Source organism: Rhamphochromis longiceps, linkage group LG23 (genome assembly GCF_057381845.1).
Source record: "Rhamphochromis longiceps isolate RC_006_pf linkage group LG23, R_longiceps_female_GT1.1, whole genome shotgun sequence".
In the NCBI taxonomy this organism is placed as follows: Eukaryota; Metazoa; Chordata; class Actinopteri; order Cichliformes; family Cichlidae; genus Rhamphochromis; species Rhamphochromis longiceps.
Genome location: NC_140578.1, coordinates 14,589,332 through 14,612,142, shown reverse-complemented (window position 1 = coordinate 14,612,142; position 22,811 = coordinate 14,589,332). Strand labels below are relative to the sequence as shown.

The window sequence follows — 22,811 nt, the reverse complement described above, 5'->3', positions numbered from 1 at the left end:
GAACAACAGCTCTCTCCTCACACCATCCTTAAGTATGTGTACTAACAAGACAGATGGAGGCCAAAGATGCAGACAGATCACATCAGGACATCTGTCACTTTATGGCAACAGCCTCCTTAATAAGTGACAAGGCTTCCTCACCCGTGGGCAGATGATGGGGGGAGGCGGGGGTTAGTGTCTGAGCAGTGGCTGTGGAAAGCAGCCGTCAAAGTCATGCAGTGCCCCCTTTTTTTTTAAACAACTTGTTCCAATTACAGCCAATCACATGCGATATGTGCCCTTGATTATCATCCTGGGCAATAGACATCAAAGCTGCCTTCTATGGGTGCTGACATGTGGCTGTGCAGTAATTAGTGGACTTCACTGGAGAGAGTTTCATCACCAAATGTTTTCAATATACTGAATGTCTTAATTTGCAGGGAGGAGGGGGGATAGAGGGGTGCATTCATGTTGGGAGAGAATAATGCCCCACAGAAATAATTAAAGCATAATTACAGCTCATCAGCTGTGCAAGTGCTCACAAAGTGCCGTCGCTGAAGATCTGCCGCTTTCCTCGGGCTATCAGACAAGGAGCAGGCCACATTCACATCCAAAACTCACAGCACAGCCCCAGTTGGACCAAATAGATCCTTGTGTCTTATTACCAGAAATACCACCAGGAAAATGACATAACAACCCAAATTCAAATTAATTTATCTTGCTGTTACACTGGTGCTTATTATCCTCAATAAACACCTGCTATTGCTGAGAATATGTTGTCTGCCAAGGACAAACCAGGCAGCATGCATCAAACCAGGAAGCCCAGAATGCATAGCAGGTCGTTAAAGCAATAACTTGTCTCCTCGGCTGACGTGTCAAACTCTATGCTCTGTGCAAGACGGAGATGCACAGATTGAGGAGCCAGTCAACCTTTTAAATTGACATCATGTTAGCTCTGTCCCCAGGATGAAGCATGGCTATGTCCCGTGATGACCACTTCATACAAATATGGCTGGCAGTGCAGTCATGTAAGGAGCAAAGTGCACGCTAAGTGTTTGTGACGAGTACTAAGGCCATTGCTTGATCCCAAGGAAGTAATGAAGGCGGGACTGTAGGCCATGTGTTTTCTCCATCCACCTGATGGCAGACTTATAACAACCCGGGTGTCAGGCCGACTTAAAGTCATGCATCCTCTCTCTGCTGCTGCGCTCAGAGTTATCGTGACATATGTTTACCCCTCCCAGCCCAGAGCTGAGGATCCAAATGGCACAATGGTTGCCTTCAAGTCTGCTCTGATGATGTTACCCGCCCTCTATGTAAATCTGTGTTCATGTGTGAGTGTGTTTGTTTGCATGTGTGCATGATCTGTACGAATGCCAGGATAAAAACAGATCGCCCTCTAGAGGTGAAATACATGCAGAATGAACCATAAAATCACCATAATGATGCTGCTTCAAAAAAGAACATAATGGTAAACTGAAACTCTGCTGTTAAAATGAAAATTTACATATAACACATAATATGTTGTAATAACATGTTTATTATACATTATTTACATACATTTTTACGTTTTTAGTATATGCATCATAACATAATAAGTCGATGAGCACACCAAGAAACAGTTAAATCACAAATCACAACAATAGTCACCCCAAGAACCTTTATATTGTAAGGAAAATGCCCTACAATAATAAAGAGAGAACCCCAACATTCAGAAAACCCCCTATGAGCAAGCACTTGGTGACAGTGGAAAGGAAAAACTCAATTTTAACAGGAAGAAAACTCCAGCAGAACCAGGCTCAGGAAGGGGCGGCCATCTGCCATAATCGGTTGAGGGTGAGGCGAGTAAGACAGGACAAAAGACAAACTATGGTAGCGAGCAAGGAATGAATAATAACTAATGATTTAATGCCCCTTTGTCATCATGTAATAACCCCTTAGTGATTCACTATATCTATATTATATCATTCAAGAGCATGCTGTTAAACAGTGTCACCAGTTAGTAAAGGTATTAACTGGGACAGTGACCAGCTTTCAGCAAGAACCTGTGTTGTTTTCTGTTTCAATCAGTTTTGATTAGTGATACAATGCTTCACATTGGTATCGATATTAATACTGATATTGGTATCAGTCCATTACATGACAAAATTACAAGTTTGGATATCAGAAGTAAAACGGTATAATCAAACAAAGATCAGGGTAATCAAAGATAATCAAATAAACTTTGAATGCACTAATGGAAGCTGCATCTCAGGCACAGAATATAAATGATGCTTGGAGCACAGATGTCTAACTCATAAACCATAAATAAAAGCTGGATGTTACACAGAGAGATTTTCTGATTACTTGAAGCCTCAAAGACAGTATCTCTATCATTATGTTTTAAAGTCAGGTGTGATTAAATGGTAAATGGCCTGTATTTATATAGCGCTTTACTCAGTCCCTAAGGACCCCAAAGCGCTTTACACAACATTCAGTCATCCACCCATTCACACACACTGGTGATGGCAAGCTACATTGCAGCCACAGCTGCCCTGGGACGCACTGACAGAGGCGAGACTGCCGGACACTGGTGCCACCGGGCCCTCTGACCACCACCAGCAACAGGTGAAGTGTCTTGCCCAAGGACACGACGAAGGAGACTGTCGAAGCCGGGGCTCGAACCAGCAACCTTCCGATTACAAGACGAACTGCCAACTCTTTGAGGGCTTTGAGGGCCCCACTGCATGGTCATAGGCCTGCACTAATCGCTACTTTAGCATCTTGGGAATCATAATTTACAAATTAAAAATAATGCTGGATTGAGTAAGAGTTGAAACTAGTGACTGAGACCATGAACTCATCAGGATACTATTTACTTTACTGTACAGTCAGCCTGTGTTGGTCATTAGAAAGAACATTTGTTTAGGGCACTTTCACGTTGCTATCACTTTTCAGACCCAAACGATGCAATCATGTTTATTTCTATTTTCACAGTCTATAGTTGTGTCCACACACAACTATATCAACAGCTTAGCTCTTTAAGGGAGGGGGAAAACAATGTATTGATTGTGTATTTGCATTTGCAGATGTTCAAGGTTGTGATATCAGTACCAACAGACATGAAAAGGGGGGTGTCGAGCCAGCTGTAGTATAAATAAACCTTCATATATCAACATATATCCACAATGGGATGCTTCCTCATCTGAAGGTTTTTTTTTTTATATTTTTAGTTATATTGTAGGAGGCTATATTTTTGGATTTATATTCCATATACTACCCTGTAGCATTGCCCTGCTTTCATGACTTTTTGGAACTGACACAAGTTGCACATCTTAAGTAGAAAGCAAAATTAGGCAATTAATTTTGTATGCCTTAAACATGAGAGTCGTGCCTTATTGGTGCTCTAGAAAGACAAGCTGAATGTCAGGAAAAATAAAACTTAAAAATATAACATGTATAAGATAAAACTGCATATTAATATAAAATAATAAAATGGGCATGGAGCATTGTCATCGTAGCACAATGATCTGTGGCAGTGTGACATGATATAGTTCTGTGATATAAGAAGGTCTGTTTAACAGAGATGCTGAACTCATTTAGCTGGACCACCTACAATCCTATTTAATTTCAACTGGACTGGACCAGGAAAATACTGAATGATGACTTCTAAAGTTTGTTTTTAACCCTCTTAATCAGGGGCGCCACTAAGGGGGGCCCAAAACTTGCTGGCCCTACCAGTGCCGCCCAGTTACACAATTTAGAGATGATAAATGACACAGTTTTTGTTATTTATTAGTAAATTAAGTGCAAATCACTACTGTTTAATTTAACTGGTCCATGTTATTGTCTGATAAACATCTTAGAATAATAAGATAAGATGGATGTTTGAAAGCATATCCAATGTAGTAAATACTACTTGGAAAACAAAAACACACGTAGGAACAAATTATTTCCACAAGGGGGCAACACTACACAAGAAATGTATTATTATGTAGTTTCAGAAAGTCTTCCACATTTACAATGTTTCTTTATAGTATGAAGTGTATCACGTTTGACACCAAATTAAATATTACAGATAGATAGATAGATAGATAGATAGATAGATAGATAGATAGATAGATAGATAGATAGATAGATAGATAGATAGATAGATCTATTTCATTAATTTCATCCTGGATAGCTTTGGCATGTTCTTCCTGTTATGAATCCTCTCCGCCTTAGCTTCCTCCCACAGTCCAAAAATATGTCTATTAGGTTAAATGCTCATTCTAAATGGGCTGTAGGTATGAATTTGAATGTGTGAGACTCTTTCTGTGTTGACCCTGCAATAAACTGGTGATGAATGTAGTACAGGGGTGGCCAATTCCAGGCCTCGAGGGCCGGTGTCCTGCAGGTTTTAGTTCTCACCTTGCGTCAACACACCTGAATCACATGATTAGTTCGTTACCAGGCCTCTGGAGAACTTCAGGACATGTTGAGGAGCTAAATTAGCCATTTAAATCAGCTGTGTTGGTTCAAGGACACATATAAAACTTGCAGGGACACTGGCCCTCGAGGCCTGGAGTTGCCCACCCCTGATGTAGTACATAGGCATTACTGGTTTTAACAGAAACTCTGTTAAAAAGCAGAAGGTTGTCAGGTAAAATGTGACTGTTGCATTTTTTCATGTAGCCCAGGTGTGTGCAGGTGTCTGGTAAAACAACATGTCAGCAGTTTTCTTACTGGTGGATGAGGAGAAAAACCTGTTCTGGCTAAGCAAAGAACAAACAAACAAAAAGAACAGTGAGATATGAGACATCAAGGCTTTCACAACACAAATATACAGAATAATTTCACATTTTTGTGCATAAAAGTATTGCAGTGCAATTTTATTATAATTTCTAGCATTTCATAATAGCAATAATAACTGTATAGCATTCCTTTATTATGTAACATAGCGCATTTTAGAAACAGGTTTACAAAGTGCTGTGCAGAAAAACACAGAAAACACAATGTAAGTACACAAAAAATACATGAGAAATATACTGATCAGAACAGTACAACATAACTAGACATAACAGTTAAAGTAAAAACAATAATTAAACAAAGCATCTTTGTGATTTGGCTGAAAGGAATATGGTGTCTATTGATTAAAAAAGAAAAAAAAAGATTAAAGACTGAAGCAGTAGCAAAAGAGGTTAATGGAAATTTCAACATATAGGTGTACATCTTCAAAATGCACGATAAGCCTAAAGAAGGTGGAATACGCTTAATGAGAATATACAGTTAATTGTGGTTTATTGGTTAGTGGTAGTACATGAGGAGGGTGAATAACAGTGAAGGTAAAGACTCAGCTTGTTGTGCATGAGAAGTGAGGTTTCTGACACTAACAGTTTTGAAATGTTTATAATAACAATATAGATGAAGTTGAGATTTTTAAAGGATTCAAATCACATCCTCATTTACAGTCTCCATGATAGATTTGGTTTTGTAGTTTTAAGCACATCTCTGTAATTGTAACTGAAATGCATTGAAAAAAATCCAAAAAGCGATGCCACTTCCCATAAACGGCACCCTGTTATCGCTCGTACAGATTCGATTTGAAAGTAGAGATAAAGTGCTTGATAAAAACAGTAAAACCAGTGAGCTCTGTTTATTATCCAGGAAAATGACAACATTGCTTCTGGAAAGAGATGCTTCTGTTAACTTTAAGTATTAAATATAAAATGTTTGTTAAAAGGGAAAACAGCAAAAACAACAGAAAATAAATAAGGCACACACAAAAACAAAGAAACTAACGTTATCTGATTAAAGTGCTGCCATTTTTGAGAAATAATACTTTTTTTGTGAGAGTTACATGAAAAGATTGATAGAACGTATTCATGCTAAATATAGAGCTACAGTTAGCTGAGCTCAACATTAAAGATTAAAAATACAGAGAAACCACTTTATTTTGTTCAACAAACAAGCTGAATACTGTATGCTACTTATTTAACTTTAAATATGCATGGATTTAATTTCATGGTCAGTTCACAGATTGTAGCGGTTTCCCCATTTTTCCAATCTTTTTGCTAAGCTACGCTAAGCTAATCATCTCCAGGTTGCAGCTTTATACTTCATTGTCAGATCTGGCTGGAGATACATGCAGGCATCAATCCTTTTAATCTCACTCTTTACACAAAATACTCATAATAAAGTTAATCTTAAAAAAACTAACAAATTAAGTCACAGCAGTAAAAGGGGTACACTTTCAATAATATATTTTTTCCCATTAATCTACTATAGATGTTTGTGAATACTATGGTTAAGAAGTATAAGGTGTTTGAGGTGCTGCTATGCATTTACAGTAACTAAAAATAAAAGGAAAGGGGAAAAAATCAAGACAAGACACAAGCCATGACATTTCCAGTGGTACCAACCCTGTATTTGCTATGTTTACTGTGTATAACCCTAAAAGCCCAACATGTGCACTAGCTGTTTTCTAGCACTAATGCACTTAAAAAACAAAGACTTGAGAGAAAATGGCCAACATTTGATGTCATATAGGATGTAACTACCGTCCATCACTTAAACATTTACATCCATTAGCAAAAGAAACACTGGTTTCCTGATTGATGCTCTCTTTTACTTCAATTGGAAGTGAGTCAAAGAGATGATCCTCCACAATCAGGCAGCTCCTGCGAAGGAGGGAACACTGACCGAGCTGAGCTGGGAGACGCTCCAGACAGTTTCCCTTCAATTCCAGATGTGTGAGCTGAGAAAGTTGGCCAATTTTCTCTGGAACAGAGGAGATACAGTTGTGGCCAAAGCATAAAGTCCTTAGTTTGGTGCATTTGAACAGTTGCTTGGGAAGTGCCTCGACTTTGTTACCGGTAATGGCAAAGTATAGGAGGTTCTGGAGAAAGCCCACCTCTGGTGGGATTACCACTATAGAATTATGGCTAACATCGAGGTGCCGCAACTTGAGAAGTGTGAATAATGGTGAAGGCAGAGATTCCAGCTTGTTGTGTGAGAGATAGAGCGACTCCAGGTTTTTAACATGGCTGATTGACAGTGGAATAGTGATGATCTTATTGTGCCAAAGTTTGAGACACGTTAGTCTTTTCAGGTGCTGAAAGCTGATGACCTCTTCAATGGTGCGAATGTTGTTGGATTTGAGATCAAGTTCCTGAAGGTTGTTCAAACTGAAGATGGCGTGAGGGATTCGTTCCAGTTCACAGTTATGCAGTTCCAGTTCTGCAAGGTTCATCATTTTCTTCAAACTGTTCAGCACTAAGAGCTTTGTACCATCATTATGAATAACCAACTTTAACAGATGTGGTGACAGATCGGTTATGTTTGTAGGGATCTTTGTCAGGTTGCTTTTGAGGTGCAGAATCTTTAGGTGCCTGAGATCTCGCAGAGACTCAAGTCCAATCAGTTTGTTGTTTTCGGAGTTCAGGTTACCCACCAAATAGAGTTCCCTTAAATTTTTCAACATGTATACCCAGCTAGGAATCTCTGCAACATCTGTGAATTTGACATGAAGGCATCGGAGGTGATCACGAAGGAAAATGAAAGCTGTCTGCTCAACTTTGGCAGGACAGTGGTAGAAGTGCAGGTCCTGAAGGTTTATCATTTGTGAGATCTTCGCTGTTATTTTGGCTTCTGGGATTAATTCTAGTTTCAGAATTTCCAAGTCAGTGAGATCAAACACAGCATCTGGAACTCCAGATAGCATGAAAAGATGAAGTTCCAACTTATCTTGAGGATTGCGCGTCACATGCTGGCGTAACTTGTCAAAGGTCCATTCATGGTTCAGGCTGATTTCGCGAAGTTTATTCTCACTCACCTCAGAGAGAAAAACCCCAAAACGCTTTGAATACAGCTGGTCGTATTGATCAACCATGTGGAGGAGGAATGCAAAGTCATTTTTAACATCAGGAATGTCACTGAAGCTGCTCTCCTCTCTGACCTTTTCAAAGGAATACTCTTTGAGTGGTCGCCGAAAAAGCCAGAACAGTGTGTATATGCAGATCACGCCATAAACGCATATGAGAGCAATATAACTAACAAGGAGCTTGTTTAACATAAATGCCATGTTATGTGTACAATGGAACTTGGTATATCCAGTCAAATGCTTTATTTCAGGCTCACACACATGGTCAAAATCTATATAAGCAACAAACGTCATTGTGTAGCACAGGATCAGAATAAATTTCACAGTTTTGATAACTGTCTGTATGGCATAGAGTCTATAAATCAAATCACTGTCTTCCACATGAGCACGGAATTTCCGAACTTTCTCAAACAGGGCCTTCGCTTGCTCGCCATCTTTCTTGTCCAGTATAGTCATGGAGGGAATTTCACTCACAAGCTTTTCAGCAGAAAAGGTAACCCCAGATTTAGTCAGCACCGGAGCGGACTGGTTCGGACTTCCCTCCTCGCTACTTGTGGACAGATGTTTCAGGAGAGAGGAGGCCCTGGCCAGCCTCTGCTTGTTCTCTGACGAATCCTCGCACGCAGTCTCAGACAGAGCTTTGGTAGTCCAAGGTGATTCAAAACACTTTCCCAGTATGGAAACAAAATGTTCTACTTTTGAGCTTGTTTTGGGGTATTTGAACCAGAAGTTGCTACTGACCATCAACACAATAGTGTGAATTAGGGCAAGGTATGGGAAATATTTTGAATACCAAGGTAGGGCGACATGGTAGCACATCTGGTTGACAAAAACATACTGCTGAAAATCCAGCTTGGTCCTGACGCCTGTAGGATAGGGCTGTCCGATGGTAGCTGGCTGTGTGAAGTGAATGGTAGGCGTGACGCTATCGGGAGGCCTTTTAGCCATGAGAGGAGCAGCTTGCTCCCCAATGGCACTCTCTTTGTTCCAAAAGCCATTGGTTGGCTCTGGTGCTTCAGGTTCCAAGAAACCCCCGGACCGCTCTGGAGTTTGCTCCAGAATGGGAAGACAAACCACTTGGTCCTTAGTTAACTGCATCGTTCCAGAAAATATGGCCAACATCAACATGACAATACCAAGATAATCCATGAAGACATCCCACCATGGCTTCAGTATTCTGTAAGTTGGCTGGATGTCATTCAGGGAGGCTACTTCTGTGAGCGTGAACATTCCTGCAACAGAAAACAACTTTAGTAAGAAAATGTGCATAGAATTATATAACAGTTGATGTTTTTGTACTGAATTGTTTTCACATAATGTCTCGGTCCATAATAAACCCACACATGAAGGAGTCTTAGATGTACCTTGTAAGCTGTTTACAGATATCCTCATCCCAATGGTACTCTGTAAAAGCGTTCCCTGACTTAAAGAATTAAAGAAATTGGGGAGGTGACATGTTGTAGATGTCACACTGTAATGGACAATTGCAATTTAACTGGTCCAAGTGCAACCTTCTAACCGTTAATCCTGCCTTTTGTTCACTTACATTAAATTGACTCCACTGCAATCACATTTATTCTCGTAAAGCTGGATCCATTAGGGGTTTAGTGAAAAAATGCACAGCTAGTATCCCTGTCTCAAATTTCAGCTACAGCTACATTTCTCAGGAACATTTAGAGCAGACTCAGAGAAGACAGCCTCTTGGGATTGTAGCTTTAGAGAGGAGCCAACACTTGAACTGACACATGATCTGAGATGTCAGTGTGCAAAACAAACGGTGCTGTCTGCAGAGCAGCTGTAAATCCTAAGCATCTATTGCGTCTCTTTTCTGTGCCTGGTTTTCTCTGCACTTTACTCCGTGACACTGTCATAGTGGCTCTAGAGAGGCTCAACATGCTGAATACTGTTTGAGCACTGAAAACACGTGATACACAAACAGCTGCTTCGGTGTTGCTATTTAAAGAAAAAAAAAAACTAAATATAATCGTTTACCCCTACGAATAAATCTGTTGTGGTTAAAGCATGAAGGTCACTGTTTTCCATGGGGCTGCAGAGCAGGCTGAGACCGGCTCCAGCAGCAAGACGCATCCATGCACTCAAAACAAGGGGTGGGGGATGTACGTGACGCCTTTAAACGCAGCACAAAATCTTCGGCTGCAGAAAATCACCTTCACATTAAAACAGTACACTCCGTGCAGGTTTAATTCTCTGTCCAGCTCCACTAAATTTTATAACACCATACAGCCTGCTAACGTTATTGAGCCAACGCACTGCGGCTACATTTAAAGACCTTAGATGATTTACACTCAAAACAGCCGCATACTCACCTTCAGGGAGTCTGATCCGGTTTTGCGGATGCCAGCAGTACCGAACAACGCCTCTTCTCACTTGCCATGTTTCCCTGATGAGATGAATCCGTCCATTCTTCGCACTAGTTCAACCGTGGGCCTGCCGGCAGAGCTGTAAGCAGCTTATCTGACTACCCCTACTCGGCTTCAGATGGTACGGTCCTCTGCCTCTGACTGGGCGAAACAGCCCGGCACGGCAGCACCAGCTGCTGGAGGTGAACACCGTTTGTTTGATATGCTCGTTCACCGGGGCCGGACCACCTCAGGACTTTGCACCAGGTCCGCGAAACTGTGCATTTTTTATGCGCAGGTGAAATCTTCCCTAATATTGCGCATGTTTTCTGTTCCACATCAGGACCTGATACGACGGCACAGAGCGTTTTGAAGCCCTTGTTTCAATTGACAGCAAGTGCAGGATGACCCACTGAAGTTAGGGACCGTGGCAAAAGTGCAAATGCCACATTTAAAACTGGTTTACCAGAAAAGTGCAAGAAAACACTCAATTTTCTGATTGTCAGCCTTCACTTTCAAACGGGAACATGCGAGCCCTTTTTTATTACACCTTTTAATTAATAAAAAAAATCTTTACTGACAGCTGCAACCAAGCCCCCTTTGTTTACAAAGGCACATTGCATTCACCAAAAGGAAAAAACATGTGACCACATCTTGTAATTACAGCTTACAATTTATGGGTAGAAGATTTCATGGGCTTGTAATTACTAAATACCATGTGATAACTGTGAGATAAGATTTCTTTCATTTTCCTTTTTTTGTAGATGCAAAGCATTTTCATAATTGCTGAATCAAATAACATTACTTTAAAAAATCTTACTGAGCTTGGATGTTTTTCCGAGATAACCATCGAAATTATTTTGTAGACACTTCATACCAAATACATATTTTTTTTATCCGAGGCCCTGTGCAATTTCAATAATAATCTTCTTTACAGTTATTAATCCTCAACAGCCAGCAGGTGATGCTTCATCCAACAACACAGTTGAATACAGGACATTGTCCTTTGTGCTGTTTCCTCTTTTAGACGCTTTAGATTTTGCATCACTGGTCAGTAAACCAATAAAATCAAAACTGTATTGCATTTTATTTGCAATATTCTGACATTTAAAAATTCCAAATGACATTTTTTTAAAAACTCAAATTTTATTGGTCAATGACATAAAAATACTGTTCATGAAAATGCATATTTCTTACGCTGCATATTTTTTGCTCACACTTAGAGACAAAGACAAAGACCAGTGTGACATCATCCTTCAGGCTTTTAATGCACTTTAAAATGACAGCTTCCTACAATAGAGAACTGTTTAATTCTAGTTTCATTCTAAGTTTCTAGATTCTATGTATATTCCATAAGAACTTTCCTCTTTTCCTGTGATCCATGTGAAGTAACAGTCTCTTAGATCTAAATATATACAGTACAGCCTAAGGCTACTGGCCTACACATAAATGTGTGGTCATGAATGTGAAGATTTACATTCAGTCATGACGCAGTGACTGGAAATAGGCTTTGCAGAAAGGCTTTAACAATATGGGAAATAAGCTTCTTCCTTCTCCACAGATAAAAGAGAAAAATCAATATCACTTTATGTATATAAAGCTAGAGGCAGCAGAGAGTTATTTTATCAGAGACTTCAGGGAGAAAGAGCTGACCTGGCTGTATCAGTGACTACTGATTAATAGACAGATGTGAGACTAAAATAAAACTTTTCTTAAAACTTTTAGAAAGAAAAGGAACACTTTCTCATAACGCGGAACTCTCTCTTTAAGATTGAGTAGTGGCCGTATAAAGTGTCCCTGCAGCAGCCACACTCAATGTGACAATAGATGAATATGTCATTTTCCTTCAGTTAATAAAACAAAAGAACAAAAAGATATCTCTAGCATGTTTATAATGCTTAAATATAACAATGACTTCATATTAAACAAATGCTCTGAATTGATAGACAGAACAAACAGCAGGCACTACGGCTACAGTAAGGCATCTCACTCAGCCTTCATTTGATCCCTGACATCTGAAGGCAGAGTTTCAAACAGTGTCTCCTCAACTATAAGGCCACTGCGCTTCAAAGCGCGACAGAAAGCAAGCTCCTGTGGCAGGAACTCAAAGTGGTTGCCTTTGAGCTCCAGGTAGGTCAGAAGAGCTAGATAGGATATTTTTGGCGAGAGTTTGGACAGCGAGTTCTTGCCAAGCTTTAGCGTTTTCAGCTTTTTGCAAAAGAACAGTTCATCTGGTAGATTTTCAATTTTGTTGCAAGAGACAGAAAGGTACTGCAGGCTCTGAAGAACTCCGATTTCTGGAGGAATGAAACGGATGTCATTGTTGGATAGGTCCAGGTAGCGCAGCTTGTTGCACAAGAACAGGTGTGAGGGCAATATCTCAATCTTGTTGTGGCTGAAGTAGAGGTGCTCTAAGCTGCCGAGTTTTTTGATATGCTCTGGGATGTACATGATGCTGTTGTACCAGAGTTTGAGGCAAGTGAGCTTCCGCAGATGCTGGAAGCTGACAATTTCCTCTATCGAACGAAGGTTATTCTCTTTCAGGTCAAGCTTTTGCAGACTTGTTAGGCTAAAGACTGCATGCGGAATGCGCTCCAGATCACAGCGTACTAGCTCCAGCTCTATTAGATTGGTCATCTTTTTCAGGTTGTTGAGCATTACTAGCTTAGTGCCATCGTTGTGTAAATAGAGTTGCTGCAGATGGCTGGAAACATCCACAATCGACTGGGGTATCTTGGTTAAGCTGCTCTTAAGGGAGAGTATTTTGAGACACTTCATTTCCCGCAGAGACTCAAGAACTATATTCTTGGAGGCATCAGAGCTGAGGGACCCAGTAAGATAGAGCTCCTCTAAATTTCGCAGGCCATACATCCAGTTTGGAAGTTCTCTGTTGTCATCGAACTTCACACGAAGCACTTTCAGGTTCTCTTTGAGGAAGGACGTAGCAGTTGTGTGCAACTTTAAAGAGCACTGGTAAAGAGACAGCTCCTGAAGATCTTGCAGCTGTGAGATTGAGGCAGGGATGGTGACATTGTTGATTAGTTCCAGCTTGAGTGACTGCAGCTCTGTCAGTTCAAAGACAGTGTCGGGTAAACCAGAGAACATGAACAGCTGTAGTTCAAGTTTGTTGTTGGAGTTGGTCTGGAGTCTCTGACGCAGTTTCTCTGCAGTCCACTCATGGTTGAGACTGAGCTGTTTCAGTTTGTTCTCACTGACTTCGGAGAGAAAAACTGCAAATCGTTTGGAATACAGTGGGTCATACTGATCAATCATGTGAAGCATGAAAGCAAAGTCATTCTTGACATCTGGGATGTCACTGATGCCCGTTTCCTGTCGCACATACTCGAATGAGTATTCTTTCAGTGAGCGGTAAAACAGCCAGTAGGAGGTGTAGAGGCTTGTTAATCCATAGACAGACACCAAGAACAGGTAACAGCAAGACAACTTAGAAAAGAGATGAGCCATGGTGTGATTGCATTCAAAGACTTTGTAGCCTGTCATGTTCTGGATCTCCTCGATACCGTTGCAACGTACTGTGTTATTTACGTTATTTACTAGAGCGCTGTTATAAGCAATGATCACAAGGAATTTAAACACCTTGAATACAGTCTGGCAAACATACATGAGGTAAAGGATATCTCCTTCCTCAACATGCAAACGGAACTTCTTCACCTTTTCGAACAGAGCTTTAGCTTGTTCACCCTCCTTTTTATCAAGAACACTTGCTGATGGCTGGTCAACAACAATCTTTTCGGCAATAGAACGCAGGGACTGCGTCTTCTCGAGGCTGCCTTCCCCCGGAGACATAGGAATGTTAGACCTAGAAGCGGTGCCCTTTTTATGATCCTGTTCTTCTGGATTTTCTCCAGACACTTCCGACAAAGCTCGTGTGGTCCAGGGAGAGTCGAAGCACTTGCCAAGCATAGAGATAAAATGCTCTATTTTAGAGCTTGAGCCAGGGAATTTGAACCAGAAGTTGCTACACACCATGAAAACTAAAGTGTGCATGAGCACCAAATAGGGAAAGTATTTGGCATACCAATGCAAGGCATTCTCATAGCACATTTGGTTGATGAAACTGTACTGTTGAAGATCTAGATTGGTCTTCAGGCCTGTTGGTACAGTTGAGGTGTTGGACTGCAGATGTAATGGTGACTTCAACCCTACTTCACTGCTGTTGTCTGAAGGCAATGATATTCTCTGAGGAAGGCATATAATTTTATCGTGCATTACCTAAAATGAAATAAAAAAATATATATATATATTAGAAAGAAGAAATGCATAATAAGGCTCAGTCAGACACAGAAATGAGTGTTTTTCAGATTTCATGCAATGAAGGGTCCACAGTTAAGCTTTTGTTAACTTAAAGGTGAGCCTTTGAAGGAACTACCAATGAAAGCAAAGGACACTGCTGATTGACGTGTGATAAATACCATTAGAACACTAGAATGTCCCCTAGCAATCAACCGTCAGGTACAATCAATGAGCAACAAGCCTTTGTGGCTTAAAGTGCTAAATTGTTTCTCAGTTATGTTTCAAGGGTAATTTGCTTTCCCGAAAATAATTCACAAGAACATTTATAATGAGCACATTTTGACATTTATATCCTTGCAGGTTTCAGCAAACCAGCCATAGGGCCAAAACTGGTAACCCCGGAAACGGAGGATTAATCATAGGGTGGCTACAGTTGTCAAACTGCCTATTGGGTCTGTTGTAACCTAAACCATGATCTTTTATAACCTATGCAAACCTAAACTCGGTAGTTTTAATGGCTGAGCAAGAAAACATTTCTCAAGAGTTAAAATATTTTATGCAAGAAATAAAATAGTGGTGCCAACCCTCGACTCAAGGACATATGATCCTAAGACAGCATCATACAGTGGGGAAAAAAAGTATTTAGTCAGCCACTGATTGTGCAAGTTCCCCCACTTAAAATGATGACAGAGGTCAGTAATTTGCACCAGAGGTACACTTCAACTGTGAGAGACAGAATGTGGAAAAAAAATCCATGAATTCACATGGTAGGATTTGTAAAGAATTTATCCGTAAATCAGGGTGGCAAATAAGTATTTGGTCACCTCAAACATGGAAAATCTCTGGCTCTCACAGACCTGTAACGTCTTCTGTAAGACGCTTTTCTGTCCCCCACTCGTTACCTGTATGAATGGCACCTGTTTGAACTCATCATCTGTATAAAAGACACCTGTCCACAGCCTCAAACAGTCAGACTCCAAACTCCGCCATGGCCAAGACCAAAGAGCTCTCGAAGGACACCAGGAAAAGTATTGTAGACCTGCACCAGACTGGGAAGAGTGAATCTACAATAGGCAAGCAGCTTGGTGTGAAAAAAATCAACTGTGGGAGCAATCATCAGAAAATGGAAGACATACAAGACCACTGATAATCTCCCTCGATCTGGGGCTTCACGCAAGATCTCATCCCGTGGGGTCAAAATGATCATGAGAACGGTGAGCAAAGATCCCAGAACCACACGGGGGGACCTGGTGAATGACCTGCAGAGAGCTGGGACCAAAGTAACAAAGGTCACCATCAGTAACACACTACAACGGCAGGGAATCAAATCCCGCAGTGCCAGACGTGTTCCGCTGCTGAAGCCAGTGCATGTCCAGGCCCGTCTGAAGTTTGCCAGAGAGCACATGGATGATACAGCAGAGGATTGGGAGAATGTCATGTGGTCAGATGAAACCAAAGTAGAACTTTTTGGTATAAACTCAACTCGTCGTGTTTGGAGGAAGAAGAATACTGAGTTGCATCCCAAGAACACCATACCTACTGTGAAGCATGGGGGTGGAAACATCATGCTATGGGGCTGTTTTTCTGCCAAGGGGACAGGACGACTGATCCGTGTTAAGGACAGAATGAATGGGGCCATGTATCGTGAGATTTTGAGCCAAAACCTCCTTCCATCAGTGAGAACTTTGAAGATGAAACGAGGCTGGGTCTTCCAACATGACAATGATCCAAAACACACCGCCCGGGCAACAAAGGAGTGGCTCCGTAAGAAGCATTTGAAAGTCCTGGAGTGGCCTAGCCAGTCTCCAGACCTCAACCCCATAGAAAATCTGTGGCGGGAGTTGAAAGTCCGTGTTGCTCGGCGACAGCCCCAAAACATCACTGCTCTTGAGAAGATCTGCATGGAGGAATGGGCCAAAATACCAGCTACTGTGTGTGCAAACCTGGTAAAGACCTATAGTAAACGTTTGACCTCTGTTATTGCCAACAAAGGTTATGTTACAAAGTATTGAGTTGTATTTTTGTTATTGACCAAATACTTATTTGCCACCCTGATTTACGAATAAATTCTTTACAAATCCTACCATGTGAATTCATGGATTTTTTTTCACATTCTGTCTCTCACAGTTGATGTGGACCTCTGGTGCAAATTACTGACCTCTGTCATCATTTTAGGTGGGGGAACATGCACAATCGGTGGCTGACTAAATACTTTTTTTCCCCACTGTATGTTTGTCCTGAAGCAAGTATTACAGTATTTTTTTTGCAGGGAATATGTGTTGAATTAGAACATGCACTGCCTCAACCCAGGAGACATTACGCAATTAAGTAGTTTAGAGCATAATGGTCACTGTGATTGCTTTCCAGATCTGATAAGCCTTCAGTATCATAGATCTTTTCCTCAAACTGAATGTCCCATATCACGTGAAATAACAAAATGCTACCCTGCATCTTCCATGTTTTGCTGGCTGTTACTGGTCTGAATGTTCGCATGGATAAACACTGCTTCTCCAGAAAAAGAGAAGCAAAGTCTTTATGGCATTTCCCATCTTTGATTAGACAGGAATCGATGTCTGATCAAAACACCACACTCACTCCATTAGCTTGAATAACATAAGGAGGTCAAAACGAGTCAGTATTGACTGCTAAAGGTTGAACTATTTGTTAAAAATCAGACACATTTGCACTGTAAGGAGAGCCCTCTTCTGACTGCACCTGTGACACAGATACAAAAAATCCAGTACATCCCAGATACACTGCTGTTTTGATTTCTGTTTTTCTACCATTTAGCCTTGCTACTTTGTGCATTTTCACTAAGAGAGAGCCGTGCATGGATTTCAGTAAGCCACAAAAAGTTACCACATTATTACAGTGCATATAAAGCATTCTCTCATTAACTTTACTTGGGTGCTCTACGTAACCTGATTGCATGTAAACACACTGAGCGCTATCCACCAAATGGCATCAGTAAAAAACAAATGCCTTAGGCGTTTACTTGTAATGTAAATAATGAAAAACAGCTGCTTGACTAAGAGATGCTAATGACAGGAAATGGGGCTCAGAGGAGGAGATGTTATGTGGACTCTGTTTACCTGTTTAAAACTCAGATTCTCGACCCATTTTAGTGAGAAGTGAGGACATAAAATTAATCACTATAGTAAGCAATGCAGTTGCGCTGCAGATATCACAGACAGCAATGCAAAGTCAAGTCAGTGAAAGTCTCTGAAGACTGACTGATTGATCTGCAGAATTTTAAAAACTCAAACTATACAGTAAGTGACGAGATTTCTGTGTCAGGCAGCGTAATACGTTTACATAACTGACTTATAAACTAAACTTGGCTACAAAAAGAATTGTTCACTCAATTTACAACCAATCAGATCACGTCCAAACACTGTAATGGTGAGAATGGGAAACAATGGCAGCTTCCAGCCTGATAAATTTCCTGTTAACATTTTTCTTAAACTGTTTTGGTATCATTTCCAGGATTTACACTAAAGAGTTGTTCAACATTAAAAAAAAAGTCCCTATTTCACACAGAGAGTGAAGTCAAGTAGCGCCTCACAGGAGTTAGGAGTCTTCTGTTTACTAAAAGTGGCTGGGCGGTTAAAGTTTCCACTGGTACACTCCTGATGGGCTGAATGCCTCCCTTGCTTTACACAGGCTGGGTTGTAAAAGCACATAATTAGTGCTTTTTTGAGCTGGTTCCAAAGCAGAAAGCAAAGCAGTAATGTTGCCATCTGGGAGAGTATAGACTTTCTCTGAGTCTAATTATTGTTAAATTTAATGAGAAAACTGTAGAAAAACTTCTCTTATCACATAAACAGAATGTTTGAATCCAAACTTGTGGGTTACTGTGTATTAGCTACACTTCCATTAGTCTCTTTCTTCAAGTAAATACATCACGGTGAGTCAGTCTTACTGACCTGAAGAGTACATCCAAAGACGCCAATCATGAGCATCATTACAGACAGATAGTCAGTGAACACATCCCACCACGGCTTCAGGACTCTGAACGCTGTCTGCTGTTCAGAAAACTGCCGGAATTCCATCACAGGAATCATGGTGCCTGTTACAAAACAATGGAAAAGAACACCACATAACTCTTAGAGAGTACAATTGGGAAATGTATTAGCCTCAGAGAGAACAATGACATTATTAAATTCACAGGGCATTCCTTTTTAAAGCCACTCACCACCAGTGACTTTTATGATGCATCTTACATCCCTTTTGTTGTTGTTGTTTGAACTCTGTCACATCTTTAATGTTTGGCTAACCATTTTAATTTGGCTTTTGAGTATTCTGCTTTTTGCTTATCAGTCAAAGCAGTTACTTTCCTTTCAAAGCTGCCAAAAATGTTCATTTCTTAGGTTCCATTAAAGCTCCCAAACATTTTTACCAAATATCAAGCCATTTTTCCATTGTTTTCTTTTTAGCCTTGAAATATCAAAGCTTTCAACAATATTCCAGGACCAAGCCCACAGGCCTGGGCATTCATGTCATCATAAAGTAGGGTGGAGAAACTGTTAAAGGACACAATATGTGGACTGCAGCCCAACGTTGTGGGGTAATCAAGGCAATCTACAAACTTGGTCCACATCAAGGGACTGAAACATTAAATGTCAAGGATTTGTGGTAACATAACTGGGTGTGGAGGCTTCCTTCAAAGTCATTATACTTTGACTAACATTTCAATTAACAATGTTAACACTTCACATTAGCTTAATACAAAAATACTGAAGTAAAATTACCAATTTAAACAATCTGCATTCACTAAAAGAAGATTAACCACTAAATAAAAGTATCTGGATATAGATGAGTTTCTTTTGTGCTTCCAGTGTTAACTATTGGCCATACCGGTATGGTATTGGTCCAGAATTTCACAATCAAAACCCTGTATTTTCCTACTTCCCACAATCCAGATAGACTAGTTTTGAACCCTGAACTTTCTCTCTTTGCCCAAACCTCATCTCAAGTGGAACTCTGACATTGTGCAAATGCCCATCTCAAATGTAATTTATTAAGAGCCATTCTATACATTGGACTATAAACATTACTCATTCTGACAAGTGTTTAGACATGAATTTCACAGTCCAAAAGCCCACTGGTTTTGCAGAGTCGGTTCACACCTGGCAACACGATGACTAACAAAACTGATCATAACCAATCACAGCACTTAGCTTGTATACACAACAGCAAGTTGTTGGAGCTATTAATCTCTTTACAGGCTATTTAAAGATTAATTTTGTTAAAACCAGTAGCATGAAAAAGAGCAGTCCCTCACACTGTCATTATGTGGTCACCTTCTTTAAAGTACTGCAGCTGCAGGATCCTGTTCCAGTGTCTGTCTGGCAGTAGCTTGGTTACACTGTCATTTAAACTGAAGAGGCATGTGACAAACACTCTCCACACTGATTTCTGTAGTAAAACTGACTGAACGATCTAAATAGTCGTCAGATTATAAAGTGCAACATTTGATCATATGCAGCTCCACAGTGGTAAATAGCTACGGTCAATAAAACCTTGTCTTGCATTATTAATAAGTTTAGCCGTAAGGTATTCTTGAACATGTTGCTAAAAGACTGAAGCTTTTAGAGACGTCATGTTTTTCATAGTTCAATTAAGTTTTTTCACCTGGAGTGTCTTTATCGATTCTTCCATTTCACAATCATAACAACAGGAAGGAGTGAGAGAAGCTCTTCAGGAGATGTTTATACGAAACCGTGGCAGGCTTTAAAGGGTTGGTTAGGTCACACAGCAAAAATTATTTTTTCTCACTTAGCTCCAAATAACAATGCAAATAAGTGTAAGTTTCAGCGTTTTGAGATATCCATCTCAATGGAATTTTGTTTATTGCATTTTTTTTAATTTGTCTTTAAAGAATTCTAGCAGCTACATTTTTAACTCTGGTTTGGCCACATTTCTACTCATAAAGAAGTTTATGATGTTGACAATTTAATCGATGCTAAATTTACTCAAGTACTGCATGTAAGTAGCTTCTAGAGTCAGCGTAATATGAAACTGTCATTTATACTATGTCGCTATTTGTGGAGGAGTTTTAGAATTCCTGTTTCAGATCCATGGCGTTCTGGCTGGACTGCAAACTGGTAGAAGACTGATTCCATCTTATTGCTGTTTTATTGCCATCTTGCCACAATAAAGTCACTTTGAAGACTGCAACTTATTAAATTTCTGTTTACGTGTAAGGACTCTGGTTCCGGGATACTGAACAAGCTGAAGTCATCCTACTAACAAATGTATAATCCAGCAAACAGAGTGTTAGAATAGTCTAATGTGCTTGATACGAATGCACGGACAACTTTCTCAGAGTCAGTTTGAGATAAGAAACTTCTGATCTATATTTTTAAAGTGATAGAAAGCAGTTCTAGTGACTGTCAAAACTAAGACCATTCACCAAAACAGATTCCTGACTTGCTCGCTGTATTTCAGAGCAAGGGATGATAAATATGAACACATTTTCTGTCTGACTTTTTTGGACCACCAGCAAATATTACCGTCTGGTCTGTGTTCAGTTCTAAAAAGTTTCGAGACATCCAACAATTAATGTCATCGGTTCAGCTCATTAATTTGTGAAGAGAGGTTAGATCATCAAAGTAAACCATGTACAACTGTGTATCATCTGTGTAAGTATGATAGAATATATTAGGATTCTTTATGAAAGCACCAACTGGGAGTATGTAAAAGTTAAAGAGTTATCGACCAAGAACAGACCCCTGATGGACCTGCATGTGTGTGTGCAGAAACACAATGACATCATTCCCCGCAAACAACAAACTGAATGTGTGTAAAACCAGCAGCACATCCCTAATTTTATAATATGAATTTCAGGGATGAATTTCACTGCTGTCCTAAAAGAAAAAGTTTGGCCTAAACAAATGTATTTACAAGTAAATTCAACTCAGCTGATAACAAGTAATTTGATGATCATTTGAAAACATGTAATTTGATGTAACTAATTTCTTAATAAATTATTTTACATAAGCACTGAATTTTATGGTGTTTTGGGTTTGTTTTTTTTCTAGACCCTGAGGGCCTCCATAGTTTAATGGGGTGGGGGGAGGGTTGAACGGGCTTCTGTGAAGCCTACACTGTGTTAGGTAAAGGAAAAATACTGTCTTGGTACTGGATGAGTCAGCCATTGAATTGAACTGACCAGGCCATATCCTTGTCCCTTCCTGACAGGAAACTTGTCTGAATCCCAGATATCCAAAAACAGACATGTTTGGAACACACCCAGCCACAGGCATACAACAAGTCCTGTCTCATTAAGGACATGGGGGGAAAAAACCCGCCCGCACTGCGGGACTGGATTTCTCTTTTCTAAGGAGCTACTTTCAAGTCTTTAGACTTTAATGTAAAACGGAAGCGCCGGGAAAAGTGCTCACACAGTAGGAAGAACTGTGATTCATCTTGCAGTCGCACAAATCATCCATAACTCATCCTGTTGGGAGCTACAGTTCGACCTTAAAACGTTTTTAGTGGGGATTCAGTGGTGCTCTCTTACAGCGGTGATGTCCACTTTCCTGTAGGCAGATTGCTCTGTAGCATATTCAGACCCTATTTATATAACCGGGACGTAAAGTAACGGTAATCGGGATAACTTGTAGTTTGAGAGGCGCTCCGCCGAATATAACTGCGTTATTGTAGCTCCGCTGCGCGTTTGGACAGTGAAAATCCGTCTATCGCGTCGGTTCAACATCACTGACAGTGTTAACGGTAAATATTTACCTTCTCTGAGATGCGAGCTGGACTCGAAGATCTGAGTTGTCGGGTTTCAAGCGATGAAGTCTCCGATCATGATGTGCGTGGCCGCCTTTTCTCCTCTGCCTCTGACCGCCAACCTTCCTAGATCCTCTGCCAGAGCATGCAGGCATGTATACTGTGAGCCACAGGGGCGTGGACATCTCAGGAAACCCCAGCAGATGTTTGTAATGCATGGAAACTGCAGCTGGCTGCTAGTATTGATGACAATAGTACTAACATTAAGGCTTATTAAAAATGTATGCATTTATTTGACTTTCAATACAGCTGAAAAGTAAAATTCCTTTATTAAAACTCACCAGTATACTCTCAGAGTATCGGTCTCAAACAGTCAAGTTTTTTTTTCTTTACTCAACTGATTTGATCAGTCTTTTGTTGGATGTTTGTTACATTGCAGATCACAATTAAACAAAGTGTGTTTACAGCAACAACATTAAACTGTTCACGCAAGAGCAAATATGCCAAATTTAATTGATCAAAAATGAGATATGTTTTAACACGGGCCTTTCTAATGAATGCATGGTAAGTATGTAAGTAACATAATATAAGGACTGGCAGTAAAGTTTTTTTTTTTTTAAACTCCATAAAGTATTAAA

At 40.2% G+C, this 22,811-nt stretch overlaps 2 protein-coding genes across 2 annotated transcripts; both read right to left on the bottom strand.

Annotated features, from left to right (window-relative positions):
• Positions 1 to 4,822: 4,822 nt before the first annotated feature.
• lrrc8db (leucine rich repeat containing 8 VRAC subunit Db) lies at positions 4,823 to 11,192 on the bottom strand. The gene is made up of 2 exons (XM_085397851.1): positions 10,147 to 11,192; positions 4,823 to 9,051 (listed from the first exon to the last, which is right to left on the bottom strand). The coding sequence occupies exon 2, from the start codon at positions 9,047 to 9,049 to the stop codon at positions 6,494 to 6,496; it is 2,556 nt and encodes an 851-aa protein (XP_085253977.1). The 5' UTR covers positions 9,050 to 9,051; positions 10,147 to 11,192; the 3' UTR covers positions 4,823 to 6,493.
• A 163-nt stretch (positions 11,193 to 11,355) lies between these two features.
• On the bottom strand, positions 11,356 to 22,332 carry lrrc8c (leucine rich repeat containing 8 VRAC subunit C). Its single transcript, XM_085397852.1, has 3 exons — positions 22,183 to 22,332; positions 18,360 to 18,502; positions 11,356 to 14,412 (listed from the first exon to the last, which is right to left on the bottom strand). The coding sequence occupies exons 2-3, from the start codon at positions 18,495 to 18,497 to the stop codon at positions 12,166 to 12,168; spliced, it is 2,385 nt and encodes a 794-aa protein (XP_085253978.1). The 5' UTR covers positions 18,498 to 18,502; positions 22,183 to 22,332; the 3' UTR covers positions 11,356 to 12,165.
• Positions 22,333 to 22,811: the final 479 nt, after the last annotated feature.